Source organism: Sycon ciliatum, chromosome 1, assembly GCF_964019385.1.
Source record: "Sycon ciliatum chromosome 1, ocSycCili1.1, whole genome shotgun sequence".
In the NCBI taxonomy this organism is placed as follows: domain Eukaryota; kingdom Metazoa; phylum Porifera; class Calcarea; order Leucosolenida; family Sycettidae; genus Sycon; species Sycon ciliatum.
In genome coordinates, this window is record NC_088643.1 from 46,951,864 (window position 1) to 46,967,849 (window position 15,986).

At 47.2% G+C, this 15,986-nt stretch overlaps 3 protein-coding genes across 5 annotated transcripts in view; 1 reads left to right on the forward strand and 2 right to left on the reverse strand.

Annotated features, from left to right (window-relative positions):
• Nucleotides 1–1,620: 1,620 nt before the first annotated feature.
• Nucleotides 1,621–7,648, reverse strand: LOC135829373 (chromobox protein homolog 3-like). Of its 2 annotated transcripts, none has more exons than XM_065341786.1 (3): nucleotides 6,983–7,648; nucleotides 4,244–4,362; nucleotides 1,621–2,847 (listed from the first exon to the last, which is right to left on the reverse strand). In XM_065341786.1, exons 1-3 carry the CDS (start codon nucleotides 7,468–7,470, stop codon nucleotides 2,840–2,842), a joined length of 615 nt encoding a protein of 204 aa, XP_065197858.1. In that variant the 5' UTR covers nucleotides 7,471–7,648; the 3' UTR covers nucleotides 1,621–2,839. The 2 variants fall into 2 exon arrangements, with proteins under 2 accessions (XP_065197858.1, XP_065197852.1); XM_065341780.1 differs by having other exon boundaries at nucleotides 1,621–2,627; nucleotides 6,983–7,647.
• Nucleotides 7,649–7,915: 267 nt separating this feature from the next.
• LOC135829362 (metaxin-2-like) lies at nucleotides 7,916–12,905 on the forward strand. Its single transcript, XM_065341769.1, has 9 exons — nucleotides 7,916–8,051; nucleotides 8,216–8,263; nucleotides 8,958–9,001; nucleotides 9,555–9,627; nucleotides 9,851–9,927; nucleotides 10,150–10,242; nucleotides 10,462–10,620; nucleotides 11,073–11,149; nucleotides 11,877–12,905. The coding sequence occupies exons 1-9, from the start codon at nucleotides 7,997–7,999 to the stop codon at nucleotides 12,076–12,078; spliced, it is 828 nt and encodes a 275-aa protein (XP_065197841.1). The 5' UTR covers nucleotides 7,916–7,996; the 3' UTR covers nucleotides 12,079–12,905.
• Nucleotides 12,906–13,117: 212 nt separating this feature from the next.
• LOC135829321 (oxysterol-binding protein-related protein 9-like) overlaps nucleotides 13,118–15,986 on the reverse strand; it is a 21,038-nt gene continuing 18,169 nt past the window's right edge. For both annotated transcript variants that reach the window (XM_065341728.1, XM_065341733.1), the window contains exons 14-18: nucleotides 15,677–15,755; nucleotides 15,319–15,407; nucleotides 14,744–14,810; nucleotides 14,406–14,471; nucleotides 13,118–13,933 (exon numbers count right to left, since the gene is read on the reverse strand). In XM_065341728.1, coding sequence (XP_065197800.1) covers nucleotides 13,871–13,933; nucleotides 14,406–14,471; nucleotides 14,744–14,810; nucleotides 15,319–15,407; nucleotides 15,677–15,755 — 364 coding nt within the window. In that variant the 3' untranslated portion in view covers nucleotides 13,118–13,870. The remainder of the gene's footprint in view (nucleotides 13,934–14,405; nucleotides 14,472–14,743; nucleotides 14,811–15,318; nucleotides 15,408–15,676; nucleotides 15,756–15,986) is intronic.

Sequence of the window (15,986 nt, forward strand, 5' to 3'; positions counted from 1 at the left end):
AGAGAGAGATTGGATATGAACTGTGATGTTGCGACTTGGGTGGTAAAAGTGAAGAAGGAAGTTCGGAGCAGCCACCTTATTTACATATGAATTGAACTCCCAATGATGAACTCTCCATATATTTTTAACGTATTTTTCAGCAACTGAACCAGTATGAATAAACTGTACAAGTGGCAGACATTTGTACCAAATACAAAATTATTGTTTCCTACTGTTGTGGATATTCAAGAAAGGACGAAAATAAATATTCTCTGTTGCACATCGCTTCCACTGATGAAAAACCTCGTCAATAAATTTAATGCCGATTGATTCACAGCTCCCAGTCTCATGTCAAGACACACACCCAGTGGAACATCTGCTTCTCTCGAAACCCTTTTCTCAGCTTGCATGTTGTGCATGGCTCACACTGTTTCCCCTCGCCTGGGCGCAGCTGCGGACGGTTTCTGCATACACTGTAGTTACTTCAGTACATGATTGTACTATCTATGAAATGCTCATACAGTGTACAGGCAACTGACATGTTGTCATCCTAAGGCAATACACAAGTGTACTTCAGTCAGACTGTCGCGCTCTCAACACTGCATTCTAATCGACACGAGATGACACTACCGTACTACTAGTAATCGGTGCCCACAGGATAACACGATGCAGCGGACGCAACGCGTTTTCGAGAATTTTGCATAGATGCGTAATCCATGGGAATGTACAAGAAAATAGTAATGATGGTAAGGATGTACTGGAACGTTGCATGTACGTATACATGTGCCCACGAGTGTGTACGACAAAGTTGTATAGATGCATGAGAATGTACGACATTAAAAGTAATACCAATGACAGATAACCCTGGCACGATGTCCCCAGTATACCTTGTAATCCCACACAATTGCCGCATAATGCCCCTGGTTTTGCCCGCTAAATTTTGCGCATCTATCCAGAAAATTGTCCGCATTATTTTGCAGGGATAGCATTACCACTGTACAAGAGAAATATTACAAAACTGGTGTACCCCTGTGTTTTGAATCCTCAAGTCCGGGAGATGAGAACTTCTTCCGAGTTCATGCATAAAGGAACAAAAGGGGAAAGAACGATTTTAGCACTCCCAGCTTCAACGCTCTTGGTCCTGGCGGCCTCTGTGCTGTTTTAGACTAATTTCAGGGCATTGCTCGCTAGCGCGCTGTCCGACACAATACTTCCAACACGTGTGCTGCTCGGTGAAATCTGGACCAACCTGCACTGTCACACTGTACACGTATTTGGCACCCTGAACTTGCACGGCCCTTGACACACTGAAAGCAGTATGGATGCCGCTGGACGTACTCAGCTCAGGGCGCCAGTTTCGTACTTTGGGTTGGATCTCACCTAGCACAACTGCACTACGATTCTCGTCCAGTACTAGCAGTATAACACATACCAGGACATGTACTGTCGTGGACACGGAAATCCGGCCGATGGTCTAGCGGCCCAGGGCGCTGGCCATGCAGCCGTGAGTACGGATACGATCAACACGTGCACTGCATGCACCGTTCTGTACGCACTGAGGGCGCCGGGCCTGCATCATTCGACCGGACTTCCATGTCCACGACAGTAGTTGATCACTCCACAGAACACAGCAACGCATGCTCCAGCTCAACGCTCAATAGCAAACTGTTGTAAACATCTAAGCTTGTTTAATAGCCTGTCCAGCAAATGGGACCATTAAAAGCATCAAAGATATGTTCAAGACTACGCTAAATGTGCAAGAGGGGGTGGGGTGGCATGCATATCAAGCCAGGCAGCAGCACCTGACCCGCAAAGCCAGCTGTGCACTGCTGTACTACTACTACTGCTGCTAATTAAAGTTATTGAACTAGGAGCCAAGATCAGAGGAAAAGACAAAATGCTATCATACAAATACACTTCGCAGGTGCGGAAATTTGACAAAAACCTTCCAACTTGAGCAGAAAAAGGACTCGCTTGCTCACAGACTCACACAGTGTTTCCTAATGAAAAGTACTAAAAAACAGTAAGTAAAAAGAGGGAGTAACGAATATAGCATGCCGTCAGCATGATCACAACGCACAAAGAGAGGTACAAAGAAGAACGAGGAAGACAAACACACACATGGTACAGTACAGTACAGTACAGTACAGTACAGTACAGTAGAGTAGAGCACACACCACAGCACACATAGGACATGGCGACACGCACAGCAGTACAAAACACATGATGTGTGCACGCCAGTGCATCCGTGCATTGGCGAGCACACACACACACCCACACACACCCACACACACACACACACACACATGCGCGCACGCACACACGCACGCACACCCACACACGCACGCACACACCTAGCCAGAAGACCACTGACACCGCCGGGGCCATGGTAACAGGATGTAAAGTCAAACTACTCAAAATTCGGCAGCACTGAGAGGCTCTCAGATAGGGCGTAGCCACGGCAACGATGACAAGAGATGTAACATAGGTATAGCCAGCAGACAGCCCGGGAGCTTCGCCATCCGTACAACTGTGTGCTGCTGTTGCTACTTGCTCCAGTTCCAGCGGGGTGATCACCGCCAGCATACAAATGGTGATGTAGATCTTCACTGGCAACAGCACAGGGCATCAGCAGGAGTCGACCATGACTGAAGGAGAGACAGGACGGCGACAGCAAGAAGGCATGAAGAAAAGCATCACTGCCACGGCTGCCGCTGCTGCTGGACTGTACAAAGTGACAAAGTCTCAACGCAGGGCCCGACCCGGGCTCATGCAGGTTCAGGAATTAGCGGTAAATTGAAAAGCAGCCACCCCTTCAAGGGGGCCTATTATTCCACAACAATGCTGCACCTTCCTTCCCTCAAGCCTCTGCACAATGAAAAGTGAAAAAAAAGTAAAGGGAAGCGCTACATGAGCACTTGAAGCTACGGCAAATACGAGGTAAAGCCAGGTACAGAGTGCTATGCATAGGAATACACGGAATGCATGTGGGGAGGGAGAAGGCAAGGTACTGCTGCGACTACTAGCATGCAAGGATATGACAAGCTTTCGGCAAATCACATCAACGCTCACAGAAACAGCTAGGGATATCAGCAGCAGCCCAGGTCAAGCGAGGTGATATGTCTGAGGATGAATCGAGTGAAATATCACCGGAGTAAAACAGTAAACTGGCTTCAGTGTATCTCTCTCTGCCTCTCGTTCGTGAGAGTCAGTTCGGTCATGGACAATACTGACTGTGCAAAGTACTTCATGAAGCACAGAAAAGAACGTTTTTGGCTGTTAGAGGCTTTGAACAAACTCAACAAGTGTACTGACTACTGAACAGCACACCAGGCGCTCCTTGCTTTGCTGTGACGACGAAGATACACGTGAAGGGCAAGTCAAGTATGGCGTCACGCTGTACTTCGTGGCACATTTGGACAGCTTTGCTTGGAGTTTCGACCGACTTGCAGTCTCCTCAGAAGAAAAGCGAAGTTTACCACTGCGATCGCCAGCCTCCAAACTACAAAAAGCAATAATAGTTTCGTGACACCTCCCCAGGCAGACCATGCTGGTATACCACTAGCCTTCTCCAGCAAAGCAGCCATGACATGCGCCATCAGCAGCTGCAAAGCTTTGTACTGCATGCACGCGTGGCATAATTCTCCCACAGCAGGCTCAACTAGCTCCTTCTATTCGGTACGCACAGATCGCCCAGGACAGCTGCAGCACGTCCAATTCCACACTGCCTTTAACCAAAGGCTCTGAAACCTTTTTTAACTGGAAGATACCGTTGGAGTGCACACTGCCTCGCGCTACTCGTGTATGAGGTATGTGCAGCGCTGTGCAAGGCTATGGGTCAGTCAGTGGCTGCCTGGGTGAAATCTGCACCCACGCAGCACAGCCAACACTAGGTGTACCGGGCTCTGTCAACTTGAAAACAAAGCTAAATTCACGAGCGAGTCCGCAGCTGAACTCACTGAGCCACGCTGCACAGAGCCTGCAAAGTCACTGAGCCACACTGCACAAGCAGTGTAGAAACCTCATAAGTACTGGGACTCACACAGATCTCATGGGCAAACATTTCATCTGCTGGGCCTACACACAGCTACTCCGATGCACAAACATCTATGCATGTAGAAGGATACTACTAGAACCCCCCTCCGCACACACGCACATGTCAATGGACAAACAACAGCAGCAGCATCCACAACACATACAACAACACAAAGGCCTGGCGCATAAAGCAGACAAGACAGATAGGAACATGAACTTTCAAACTCACCTCCCACATCTTCGCTGTCATGCCAGGAGAGCTTAGATTCATAAAATCTAATAACATCCTGCGGAGCTCTGACATTGGCTATCTTCGCCGGTACAAGGTCAGGTTCTTTGCGGCCTTCCCTGTATAATAACAGCGGCAATAGTAGAACGGTGACAGAGTCTGAGTACTCTAATTCAGAAATTCTAGGTGCTCAATATTTTAGGTATGAGGGCAAAAGGCCAGGTTAGGTGAACAGAAATTTTAGGTACAGAGAAGCAGTTCCCTATTGGATACGTTAGTGTTTGTTCGATGTATTGGAATTTTAGGTATGAAACAAACACACCAAAAGTACCGAAAATAAAAGTACACTGAAAATTTGTGAAACAGGGATCATACTCATACATGTCAATTCGACATGCTTCCGTGAGACACGAGCTTAACGTTTCAGCCCTTTAGCCGCAGCCAAATCATGTTCATTTTCACCGTGCATCAAAGCTGAAGCACTGGGGGGGGGGGGGGGGGGGGAGGGGCTATGTAAAAGCCGTCCACTGCAATTGTATGTATTGGGGAGGGGGCTGAGAAGGAAGAGTTCAATGATGCAGGAGGATTTACGAACCCCATTGTTAGCGATGTCAGGGTAAATTTCTGTTTTGAGAATCGGGCAAATATTGTAATACCATCCGATTCCTGAAGACAAGTAGAGTATACTGGCAAAGTTTGAAGTAAATCGGAGCAAATATAGTGGACTTATTCCAGTTTAGAGTGCGCGGGGTAAGCGCCGCCATTGTCGAAAAGCACCATGCCGCACTGTACACAAACCAGATCTCACCACGGCACAAAATCGGTCTTGACAACAGGGATCGCGGCTCATGAATAATCTTGCGCACTGTACAAAATGTACATACCGTAGCTGTACTGTTTTTTTGTTGTTGCTGCAAACTGTTGGAGAAATTCAAGAAGACTGTTGAAGAGTAGCCGAAGTATGAGTTGTGATTTGGCCATTCTCCAAGACAAGAAGAGTTCGACAAGTAGATTATGATCCTGGTGGTGGTCCGCTTTGAACTTCATCAGTTCTAACACCAATGCATTTGAAACGTTTCCGATCATGCTAGGCAGGGGCTTATCCTGCAATAGCTGCTCCTCCTTGAGTCCAAGACTCGACAAAACATCTTCACCGCCGGTCCTTTTGCTGGACGAACACTCATGATGGCGGTGTATCCAGCAATGGAGTACCTGTCGCGAAAAATACTACAAGTCTGGTGCGCGGCGTGATACGCCAGTGAAACTTGGCAGCAAACTAAATTGGACGACGGGGAACACGATGGAACTAAAATCAAACCTGTATCAGGCAGCGCAAGAGATGAAAAAGGCGACTGAACATACGCTAACTTGTCGGCGGCCATACTCCCAGCTCCGTAGGCGCAGCGCGCCCGCACAAACGCGGATACGAAAGTTCATCTTCTATTTTCGTGGCAATAGTCACGACCAAGCTTGTCACTGACGTCTTCAGGTCACATTTGAATATCCCGCGTGCCAAGTACTGCACGCTCTGGCCGCGACTGGCATTCTGCCGTACTGGCCTTTTGTGCCATCATTTCAGCTGGTTGCTAGGGAATCCAGCGACAAGCGTGGAGGTCACGTGGCACGGCACTCTGACATCGCTACCATTGTGGCTATAGAGTCTACGGCATGTACAGACCAGCCATCCAGTGCCGGGTACATTCGCCATACTAGTCCTGTTATACATTGGCGTGGGAAGGTGCGGCAAGCATTCACCAACTGCAAAGTCTGGGCCACCATAGCCACACAGATTTTCTTCAAGATAGCACTATCGGGTGCCGAAGTACGACTAGGTTAGAATCTCACTAAGCACAGCATACCAATGTAGACAGTCTGACACGGTGACCCAACTGCGCATAGACCGTAGTACATGGATATAAGAACGGTCTAGGCTGCGAGGCAGCTTGTTCTACTATTTTCCCTGTGTAGGCCAAACACGCCGTAAAGTCAATTCAATTTCCAGTCGTTCAGTCAGTCGGAAATTTACTTTGCCTGATCTTTGCCGCTGACCCTACGGTCAGGTGTAGTATGCAGTGTACTATAGGTATGTAGCTAACATAGCTGCTTGCTACCGCTCACCACTGCTAGCTCACCTCACTCAAATGCTCATATATAAAGGTTATCCGGCTACATCACCAGTTGAGATGCTTTGTACGGCGTGGTAAAACCGCAGAGCGGCGATGTGAAAGCTGATTTGCCACTCAAACGAATCCACCGACCCACGCCGTACGCTTAGCTCCCATGAAAGCGAATCCATCGACGCACGCTATTTACGTAGTGTGCCTATGAGCGATCCGCTGACTCACCACTATGACATCATCATTTGCATAACCTCTATTGAACTGGATACTCTCTAAATGTCGAGCACACCGCAAACCCCTGTAGATCTGACGGTGGCGCGGTGGACACTAAACATGTTCTGTCCCAGGTTACTGCCTCAGGTTGAAGGCTATCCACTCTCATTGTAAGTAGTGGCAGCCGCATACAGTACACGTAGTCATTGTACGTGTACAAACCGAACTGCAGGACCTTGTGGTGGTGTATTATGCAATATGCAGTAATGTTATGTGCCTGATTGCCAGTGACCAGGTGACTGACATGATGCATAACTGCATAAGTGCTGTATCCACGCACGCACCTACTGCTGTGCAGCCCAACACATTGCATACTGTGCCTGCTAATTATCAAGCTGTTACTTACCACTCAATACAAAAGAAGATTTGTCCGTTCTCCTCAGTCGCTCCAATGATTGACCTCAACGAAAGGCCTCTGTCAAAACCAGCTGGTGAGTCAGGTGCGCGCAACGCAGCTCCACCATCATCGGCTGCCGCCATGGCTTCTGCTTTGCTCTCCGCCTCTTGAGAAGCTATGGTTGTGTCCGGCTCTGAGTGCTGTGCCAAAGGCTGTTGTTCCGTCTTTACTGCACTTGTCTTCTTTTTGCTTTCAGCTTTTTTCTTCTCTCTACTTTTGGTCGCAAGCTGTGCCTCGTACTCCTCCAGTAATTCTTGACAGATTAGGTTTTCCTTGGGCTCCCATGTATTGTCCGAATCCGGAAAGCCATTCCATTTCAGCAGGTATTCAATTCGTCCGTTTTTGACACGTTTCCCTAAAATCTTCTCTACAGTATATTCTTCGGGCTCGTCTTCGTGCTTCCGCTTCTTTCCCTTTCTCTTGTCGCCCTTGGCCATATCCAATTAACAAATCTACACAACTCTGATAAGGATAATGTTGATATTCACACAGAAGCTGCTCTGTTTTCTCTCTGAGCCAAAAGAACAATTTACTGAAGCATTTAGAATATCCAAATAGATATTTAGACTTCGGGTCACGCTTTGTAAAGTCCTGTACAAACCTTTGAAGCTCTCATGCATGGACAACGATGTTGTGTTGATATCGCGCATATGCAGCTGCTACATGTAGACGTTGTCGTTGGTGATTTTCGGTCTTTCTGGGCCATGTGACAGCATTTTTCGGCGCCGTTTTTCGGCTTGAATATCAAGGTAGTTTCCATGACAGCGCGGGCATGACAACGACTACGATCGTGGAGTCACGAAGGCCGTGTCCCAAAAAATGCAACTCGATCAACCAAACAGAATAAAAAACACAAAGTCAAGATTCCAAGAAAAATGAGCAAAACTGAAAAGTGAAATACTCGAGAGCAAAATGATAGAGCAAGAGTTTGAATGTGAGTCGTGCCTGATCTAGACGTTTCATATGACCTCTCTCGGAATAAACGATCACCTATCCTTCATGATGCAGAATCGAGAAGGTAAAGATTGGCCTATTGTAGTAACGTGTCCAGCAGTCTCACTCAGCACTCCTGACATGATTTGGATGACCACTGGAAAAGGATTAGGATGACCACATTGTGGCAAGAGTTTCATGTTCTGATTGAAGCAGTGCCGCTTAAGTAGCATTTTTTCTGCGTTTCAGGTAAAACAGCGTGGGATAGCAGTGCCTGCCTCTATGTACCGCCAGCTGGTAAGTGAATTCATCAAAGCCTTGTCCTGTTAAAAATAGACGCTGCAGAAGTACTGTAGAAATATTGTCTTTGAAAGCTTGCGAACACACACACACGCGCGCGCGCGCACACCCGCACGCGCTCGCACACACACACGCGTGCGTGCGCGCGCACACACAACCACTACCACGAGCACCACCACAACCACCACCACCAACAACAACATGTGTTTTGTACGGCCGTCGCAAAGGAAACACGCAAATCTGCGAGTGCACAACCAGTACACCTGCTGATTTCTCTTATAGGAATGGTCGCGGGCAAGATCTGCATAAAACAGATCAAAACTTGTGACAGATAACTGCCTAGTCCACAAACTACAGTCAGACCTCGCATAACCGCACACATCCGTTTTCCACAAAAATATCCGGATAGGCGAGGGAACCGGATAATCGAACACACATACTGTATGTATGCATGGCATATGCTGTAAATCGGTAACCAACGATTTTCTTCCGGATGGTGAGGGATCCGGATGAAAGGGGACCGGATACGCAAGGTCTGACTGTAGTAACACAGCAGTTATGTCCTGAGACCTTCTGGTTGTTGGAAATTGTTTTCATGGATCCTTGTTGCTAATGAGAATTTCATCCTCCTGGTTGAGTGAAGGCTCATGCAGTTCTGTGTGCTGTTTTCTTCATCTTGTGGCCTACGCAGGTAGTTCAGTTCTTCCCACCAGAGCCCGTTGCCTAGCAATCAAGGTACGTACACCATGTACAGTACTTGTATTTGTATCATTGATATGAGAAGGGGCAAAACGTTACGCGTTTTGACTGACCGTCCACTATTGTAAGCGGATCATATACGGCCAGAGAGTGCGACAACAAGGCACAACACATGTATGATACTATACAGTCAGACCTCGCTTATCCGGTCCTCTTTTATCCGGATACCTCGCCATCCGGAAGAACATCGTTGGTTACCGATTTACAGCACAGCACAGGCCATGTATACATACAGTATGTGTGTTCGATTATCCGGTTCCCTGTCCGGATATTTTTGTGGAAAATAGATGTGTGCGGTTATGCGAGGTCTGACTGTGGTAACTTGTAAACAATGTCTGGCCGCTCGAAATATTGCACGGAACACATTGTAGAACATACTGGATTTCATTATTATGATGTGAGGGTTGGCAGAAGGCATCACGCTTGCGTTGAGTTGATACCGTGCCTTTTGCATGATTGCATGTGTGTGTGTGTATGTGTGTGTGTGCGCGCGCGCGCGTGTGTATGTGTGTGTGTGTGTGTTCTGCAGGCTTTACTTGAGCTGTGCAATCTGCCCTATCAATGTAAAGAGCTAGCCAATGCAGAGTTCATGTCACACTCCGGTGAGTGCAGCTACTGTCATGTATAACCACTGAAGGTGAAGATGAAGGGGGGGGGGGGGGGGGGGGACAACAATTTTCAAACTGATCTTCGCATTTTCGTTTGGCCTGTTATTTCAAAGTATGTGCACGCGTATTATGCCGGTTATATCGTCAGCTCTGACAATGACTTGTAATAAAAAGCTATTCCAGATTCTGTTCTCGGGTCTGATTGTTCTTTATTCAGGTCAGATTCCTGTTTTGGTTGAAGGCAAGACAACGTCATGTGGATTCGATGAGATCGTTGCACATTTTCACTTTCACGTAGGTTTGCTCCGATGGTGTGTTTAAATTCCTACTTCTTCTCGCATTTTAGTGGCAGCACACTTTGTTAGCTTTGCTGCCTCGAATATTAGTAGCTATTACATAGAGAGAGAAGATGTCGTAGTGTTGTTTGAGCAAGTGCAGTTGATTAGGCAGCACTGATCTTTTGTACATCACCACACGTGCTAACTGCTGCTTCACTCCTTGCGTCCCGTTATGTAGGAGCTGCTGCCTTCGTCCGACTTGCCAGCACCGGCAAAACTCGACATCAAGGCGTTTTCAGCGTTAGTGCATGGCAAGCTGTTTGCTGCAGAGGTGAGTACTGCTCGTATGGCTCTTCACACTTGTTAGCTGAATAGATGATTGCGTCACTGAAGTGACATTGTTGTGCAAATCAACATTTAATACTGCATGATGGTTCTGCTGTGTGTGTGCTTTGATGTTCTGCTTTGATACAATTTACTCATTTTTGTGGCACCCGCCGCCACTGACGCTGCTGCTGCTGCTGCTTCTTGTGCTTGTGCTTGTTGGCAGGTGTTCTCGGCGTGGTGTGTGCCAGGAAATGCAAAGGTCAGCTGCTGTACGTATGGCAATAGTCTGCCATTTCCTCTGAACTTTGTGCTGACTTGGCGTAAGAAGAAGCGAGCCCAGGACTTGTGCATCGCCGTGTTTTCATCGTGCCGTCCAGAGCAAGTAAGGCCGACGTGTACACATATACCAAGTTGTTTTCCCTACTTTGTTACTGAATCCGAGTTGCTCTAGCACATTACTTGACTGTGGAATGCACATGGTTGTTTGATGCATGTTCTGTAAAGTACCGATGATCCCTCTCCCCCTCCTTCCACTAGAATGCCTACACTCACATGCGGCTGTGCTGTGTACGGCAGTGCATGCTGTGCTTCAGCCTTGTATTTTGACGTACGATTAGGTCACTTCAGAGTTAGTACATCTACAGCCAGTAGGACAGTAGTATGTGTTGCGTGGCTGGTTATACATGATAAACAACCTCTCTACAACCTCTCTACATGTATAAGAATGTACATGTATCATTCAAGTCTTATCAACTTGTGCCGTGCATGTCGGTATGTGTGTGTGTGTGTGCGTGCGTGTGCGTGCGTGCGTGTGTGTGTATGTGTGTATTGCAGGTATATGGTGATGCTGCAGAGGTGTGCCGGACGCTGTCATTGCGCCTTGGTAGTGCTGAATTCTATGGGGATGTAAGGTAGGTCTCTATGCACACAGTGGAAGGCATTTACAATACTGTAATATGTACTACCAAGAGTACATAAACCAGAGTGTGCAACTGTGCATATCAGATCTGAAACAGCACAGTTCGTGCACTACGTCACCCTGATGAGATCAGCCAAGCCGCGACTTGCGTACAGCTCAAATTTTCATGTTTCATAGCCCGGAAATCAGCCAAGTTTGCTTGATTTTAGACGTCCTGTTTCAGGATTTCGGTGTTTTGTGTGACTGTGTACGCTGCGTACATCCACCGACAAGTAAAGTCACCAGGCTATCCGTCTCAAAAAACCGAAATCAGGACAAACTCAGTGAACTGCACCACCGCGACTGGTTACGCAACTTTTCACCGTACCTGTGGCTTACCATGCCGTCAGAAATGACGTAGTGCACGAATTACGCTCCCACAGGAACCATCCCGAGTTGCACACTCTGGTTTATGTACTCTTGGTACTACCTGCTCGTGATTTTCTAACATCCAGGAACACAGCGAATTGCCTTTGATGACTGACTTTCATCCAGTTTTTTTTAGATGCCAGCTGTGATCACAATTGTAGGATTCACGTGAATCCTACACTTTTGATCACAGCTGGCAAGTCTTGTTCCTCTCGCTAAACAATCTTACGTGGGTGTGCGTGCGTGCATGCGTGCGTGTGCGTGTTATGCGCTGCACGTTGTGCATTGTGTATTCCGTATCGCCACTGTAGACCAACCGAGCTGGACGCCCTGGTGTGCAGTCACCTGCAATGTATACTGGACATGGATGAGTCACTACCGGATCGTACTCTCGTCGACTGTGTCAAGAAGCATGGCAACCTGGTCGAGTACTGCGCGCGCATGGCGCAACGCTGTCTCATCGCCCAGGGACAAGACAATGGCAGTACTGCGCAGCACGAATCTCACTCCTAGTGTGTCATGTGCAGTTTGTTTGAGCCCCCCTTATAATCTGTGCTTTGGCTGTCATCAGACTTGGGGTAACACTCGCTGCAAACTATCCACGCAGGCCTGCTGTTTGTCTACCGTGTTCTATTGACCTCGTCTTCAGCTCGCCACGTCATTCATGAACAGTGAAAAGCTGCAGTTGAATCAGGGCCCGGTCAGGTTCTGACAACCTGCTGCTACCCGAGGCAGTACAGATTTCAGGATTTGCATTGCAAGTGACCTCGGAGGCAGCTGCTGCACTGTTAGTCTGTAGACTTCACAAGGAGGTCTTGCCCATCGTCTGTGGATGGCTGTGGCTGATCGTGGCAGCACACAAGCTCATGCCCGTCGCATCGTGTTGCATCTGCGGCTGTTGACTACTGTTCCGCTGCAGTTGCTACTTATCCAGCTGTCATGCGGTGGCAATTTCTTTTCATTGTCCACTGTGACGTTGGTGCCATGTTCCATCCAGGCTTCTTGTGCTGGCCTGAATGATGCTGACACAATCATATGACTGGCCTCTGGTATCCAGTTATCCGGTGCTGTCACATTCAGACTTTAAATGCTGTAGAATTACTTTAGGCTGAACCTTGATTTGGGTTTTTTCATGGACTAGCTCCTGCTCTGGACTACATAACATTGACTGTACCTGCTGCACACAATCGTCCCAGCGCTATCTGCCACTGACATTAATTTTGTCTTATTTCTGTCCATTCCATTCCTCATATCACATCCACCTTCTTCTTCTCCTACGGGTGTGTTGATCATGTCCGTGCACTCAGCTGCTAAGTTAGTGTGGTACATGTACTGTTGCATCGATGTGCTCCTGGCTGGAAAGCGCACAGCTGGCTTGGTCATGCACCAGGGGACATTCCTTCAGGGCAACGAACTCAATCAAGCCGCGTGCTCTGAGTCTCTCTCAATGCCGTTCATAAGAACACAGAGACTGACTGACGGGCTGGCTAGCCCTGCGTTGCCACGCCATGTCCAGTCCCTTATCTATTCCTCACAACAGCTAATGCCAGTCTTAACACGACAGTGGGCTCGACGGCCACAAGAATGTCAGAGGGTAATCGATCAGCAGAAATGACAACAAGAGATAATCAGAAATGGGGAGGCAAAGCAAGATGATAAATTAACTATAAAATGAATACCAGTTGCAAAGTACTTCAACGGGCCACTGATTCTGCAGACATGACAACTAGCATACAGACGTTGATCAAAGAAAAAGTGTAGGGACACATCTTCCAGGTGATAGTAGACTACTCTTCGCAATTTTCTAGCAGCTCTTACCAGCAAGAATATCATCATCAGATATGAGGTGAAGATGCAGTGAAAGCCAGAGCAAGCCAGCAATAGTGCGCGCATTGGACAACTGCTAGTCACTAAAATCCCTCAACTGATTCACTCAACAATAAGAATCGTATTGCCAGACGGTGGCGCTGAAATTGTCAATTTATTGTCAGCAAGCAACTACTACGTTACGAGAGCTAGGTAAGAATGTTGCCGGACATTAGCAGCAGGTTACCAACAGACCTGCTCACTGGATAATAAATAAGAGTCATGATGTGAGTATTATCGTGATTAAACAGCATAATGCCAGCAAGTCCTGCGACAAAACAAAACAAAAAATAGAAGTTTAGACGGCTTCATAAATTTAAAACAAGACTATATAAAAATGAAAAAGTGAAGACAAGAGAGAAAGACATCAGGGGGGATGAAGATAATCAGCTTGCACACATGAACCAGTCAGTGTACAAGAACCTGCCTGTCCAGCAAATTACAGGCGTGCACTAAGAGGGTGGTTGAATTCAAATCCGTGCTCCACGTCTCCATGGAAATACTGCAGGACACACAGACAGACACACAAAATTTTATTGAGTATTACGCTCCCTCGCCTCGGCTTGGTTGAGCACTCTTTTCCCAAGTTAGCGTTAAAGTTGTCTGCCCTTGTGCAAAGCCCCTAAAGCTCGCCGTGTTTATCGTAGTTAGAGCACTCTGACTCTAGAGCTTTCAGCCGGTTTAAAAAAAGCTTTGTTGTTCATTAGACTTCATTGGGATTGGTTCGGCCAGTAGCTCTGAGCTCCGCTAAGGTGACTTATCAAGGTCGAAACAGCATGCTCTCTGGAGATTGAGTTATTATAATGGAAATGACGACAATGACAACAATGCCATAGCATGGGGATAAGAAAGCAGTTTCAAAATCCGATAGGTACCGATGACAACCAACACACACAACGTTACCAAAGCGAAATGCACCATCAAAAAATGTTGAAAAACAAACGCAGACACACACAGCTAGGAGTACAACCAACCTTATGCTTCCATACAGCACCGGTCTCCTTCCGTGTACGTGCTTCTTCTCGCTGTTTTTCCTCAAGCTGCATATCAAATCAACAAACAAACAGAAACCCGATCTAATACAGGCATTGAGGCTATGAGAGGAATACAATCCCCGGGAAAAAGTCAATTGGTTTCCCAATATAGTGTACTCCAAACACACCCAAATTTTAGCGACACAGAAATCTTAGCAAATTTATCAGCCGGGTCAAATTCTCCGAAGTTAGGACTCCTGAATCAGTATATTAATGCTAAATATATCCGTCACTAAACTTTTAACACAGTAGATCAAGGATAATGACCTATATCTTACCTTAACCTTGGCTTCTGTTGCAACGGTAATATTGTGCGGTAAATTGGCAGTGACTTCCTTCCAGAGCCTACACGCGCGCGCGCGTGCACACACACACACGGACACACACACACACACACACACACACACACACATGTTGCCATGCACAACAGCTAGCACTAGTAGCAGTGGGTTCAGGTGGATCAAATGTGAATACTGTGTTGCAGAAATCAGGGAAGGTACCGTAGAATCCCGCGGATAAGCCCACGGGCTTATCTGTTTCACAAGGACATTTCGGCGGGCTTATACAAGGACATTGGCTTATACGCGGGCATGGGCGTTTACGCCGACACCAAAATTGTGCTATAGAAAAGTACCAAGGAAGTGAGAAGTACAATGTACATTGCTGAAAACCACTGTGCAAACAAAAACAACCAATGATTGTCTTGAAATGTACAAAAAACCCTACATGTACTACATGCATGGTACGACCTAGGCCCATGGGCTTGTACAACGAAGCTTCGCGATGTTCGAACTTGGCCTGCGCTTATGCGTGAGCATGGGCTTATCCGCGGGATTCTACGGTATCTGCTTACCGTCTTGATTCTGTCGGTGCTTGACTTTCCAATTCTCGCACAAGCTTGGGAACTGTTGTCATAGTCGTTGTGTCGACAAACACACTTGTCTAACAAGTCATCAGAAAACAGAAAGAAAGAACGCCGTTTAATACCCCCAAAATGAGCAATGCCAGGGGGGGGGGGGGTAAAGCAACGGAGATATGTTGTGTGTGTGTGCATGTGCATGTGTATGTGCATGTGTGTGTGTGCATGTGTGTGCGTGTGTGTGTGTATGCGTTCCTGTATGGCTCAATCTTATCTGGAGCACAGACAAACCTGCTTGATGACATCGCCACCGATACGATTTTGTATCCAAGAATGCAAAAAGTCAGCTCACCTGATTTCCGACCTTGGCATTAACTACACCATTCCACAAGCCGTCTAGTGACATAAAGGGCTTCTTTTCATTCGCATCCCTGCACAAAACAGGTACACAGAATGGGCGGCACATAAGAACAATATACATCGAACCACCAGGCCAGTGACCCTGAGCTCCGCTAAGGAGACCTAACAAGGTAGAAACAGCTAGCTGTCCGGAGATTGAGTAAATCAAAAGACTAAAATAACGACCAGTGCGAACACAAGGCAATTGTACAGCAAGACCACCTGTATTACCCCAAATTGCAAGGCGAGCCCAACAAGAAAAT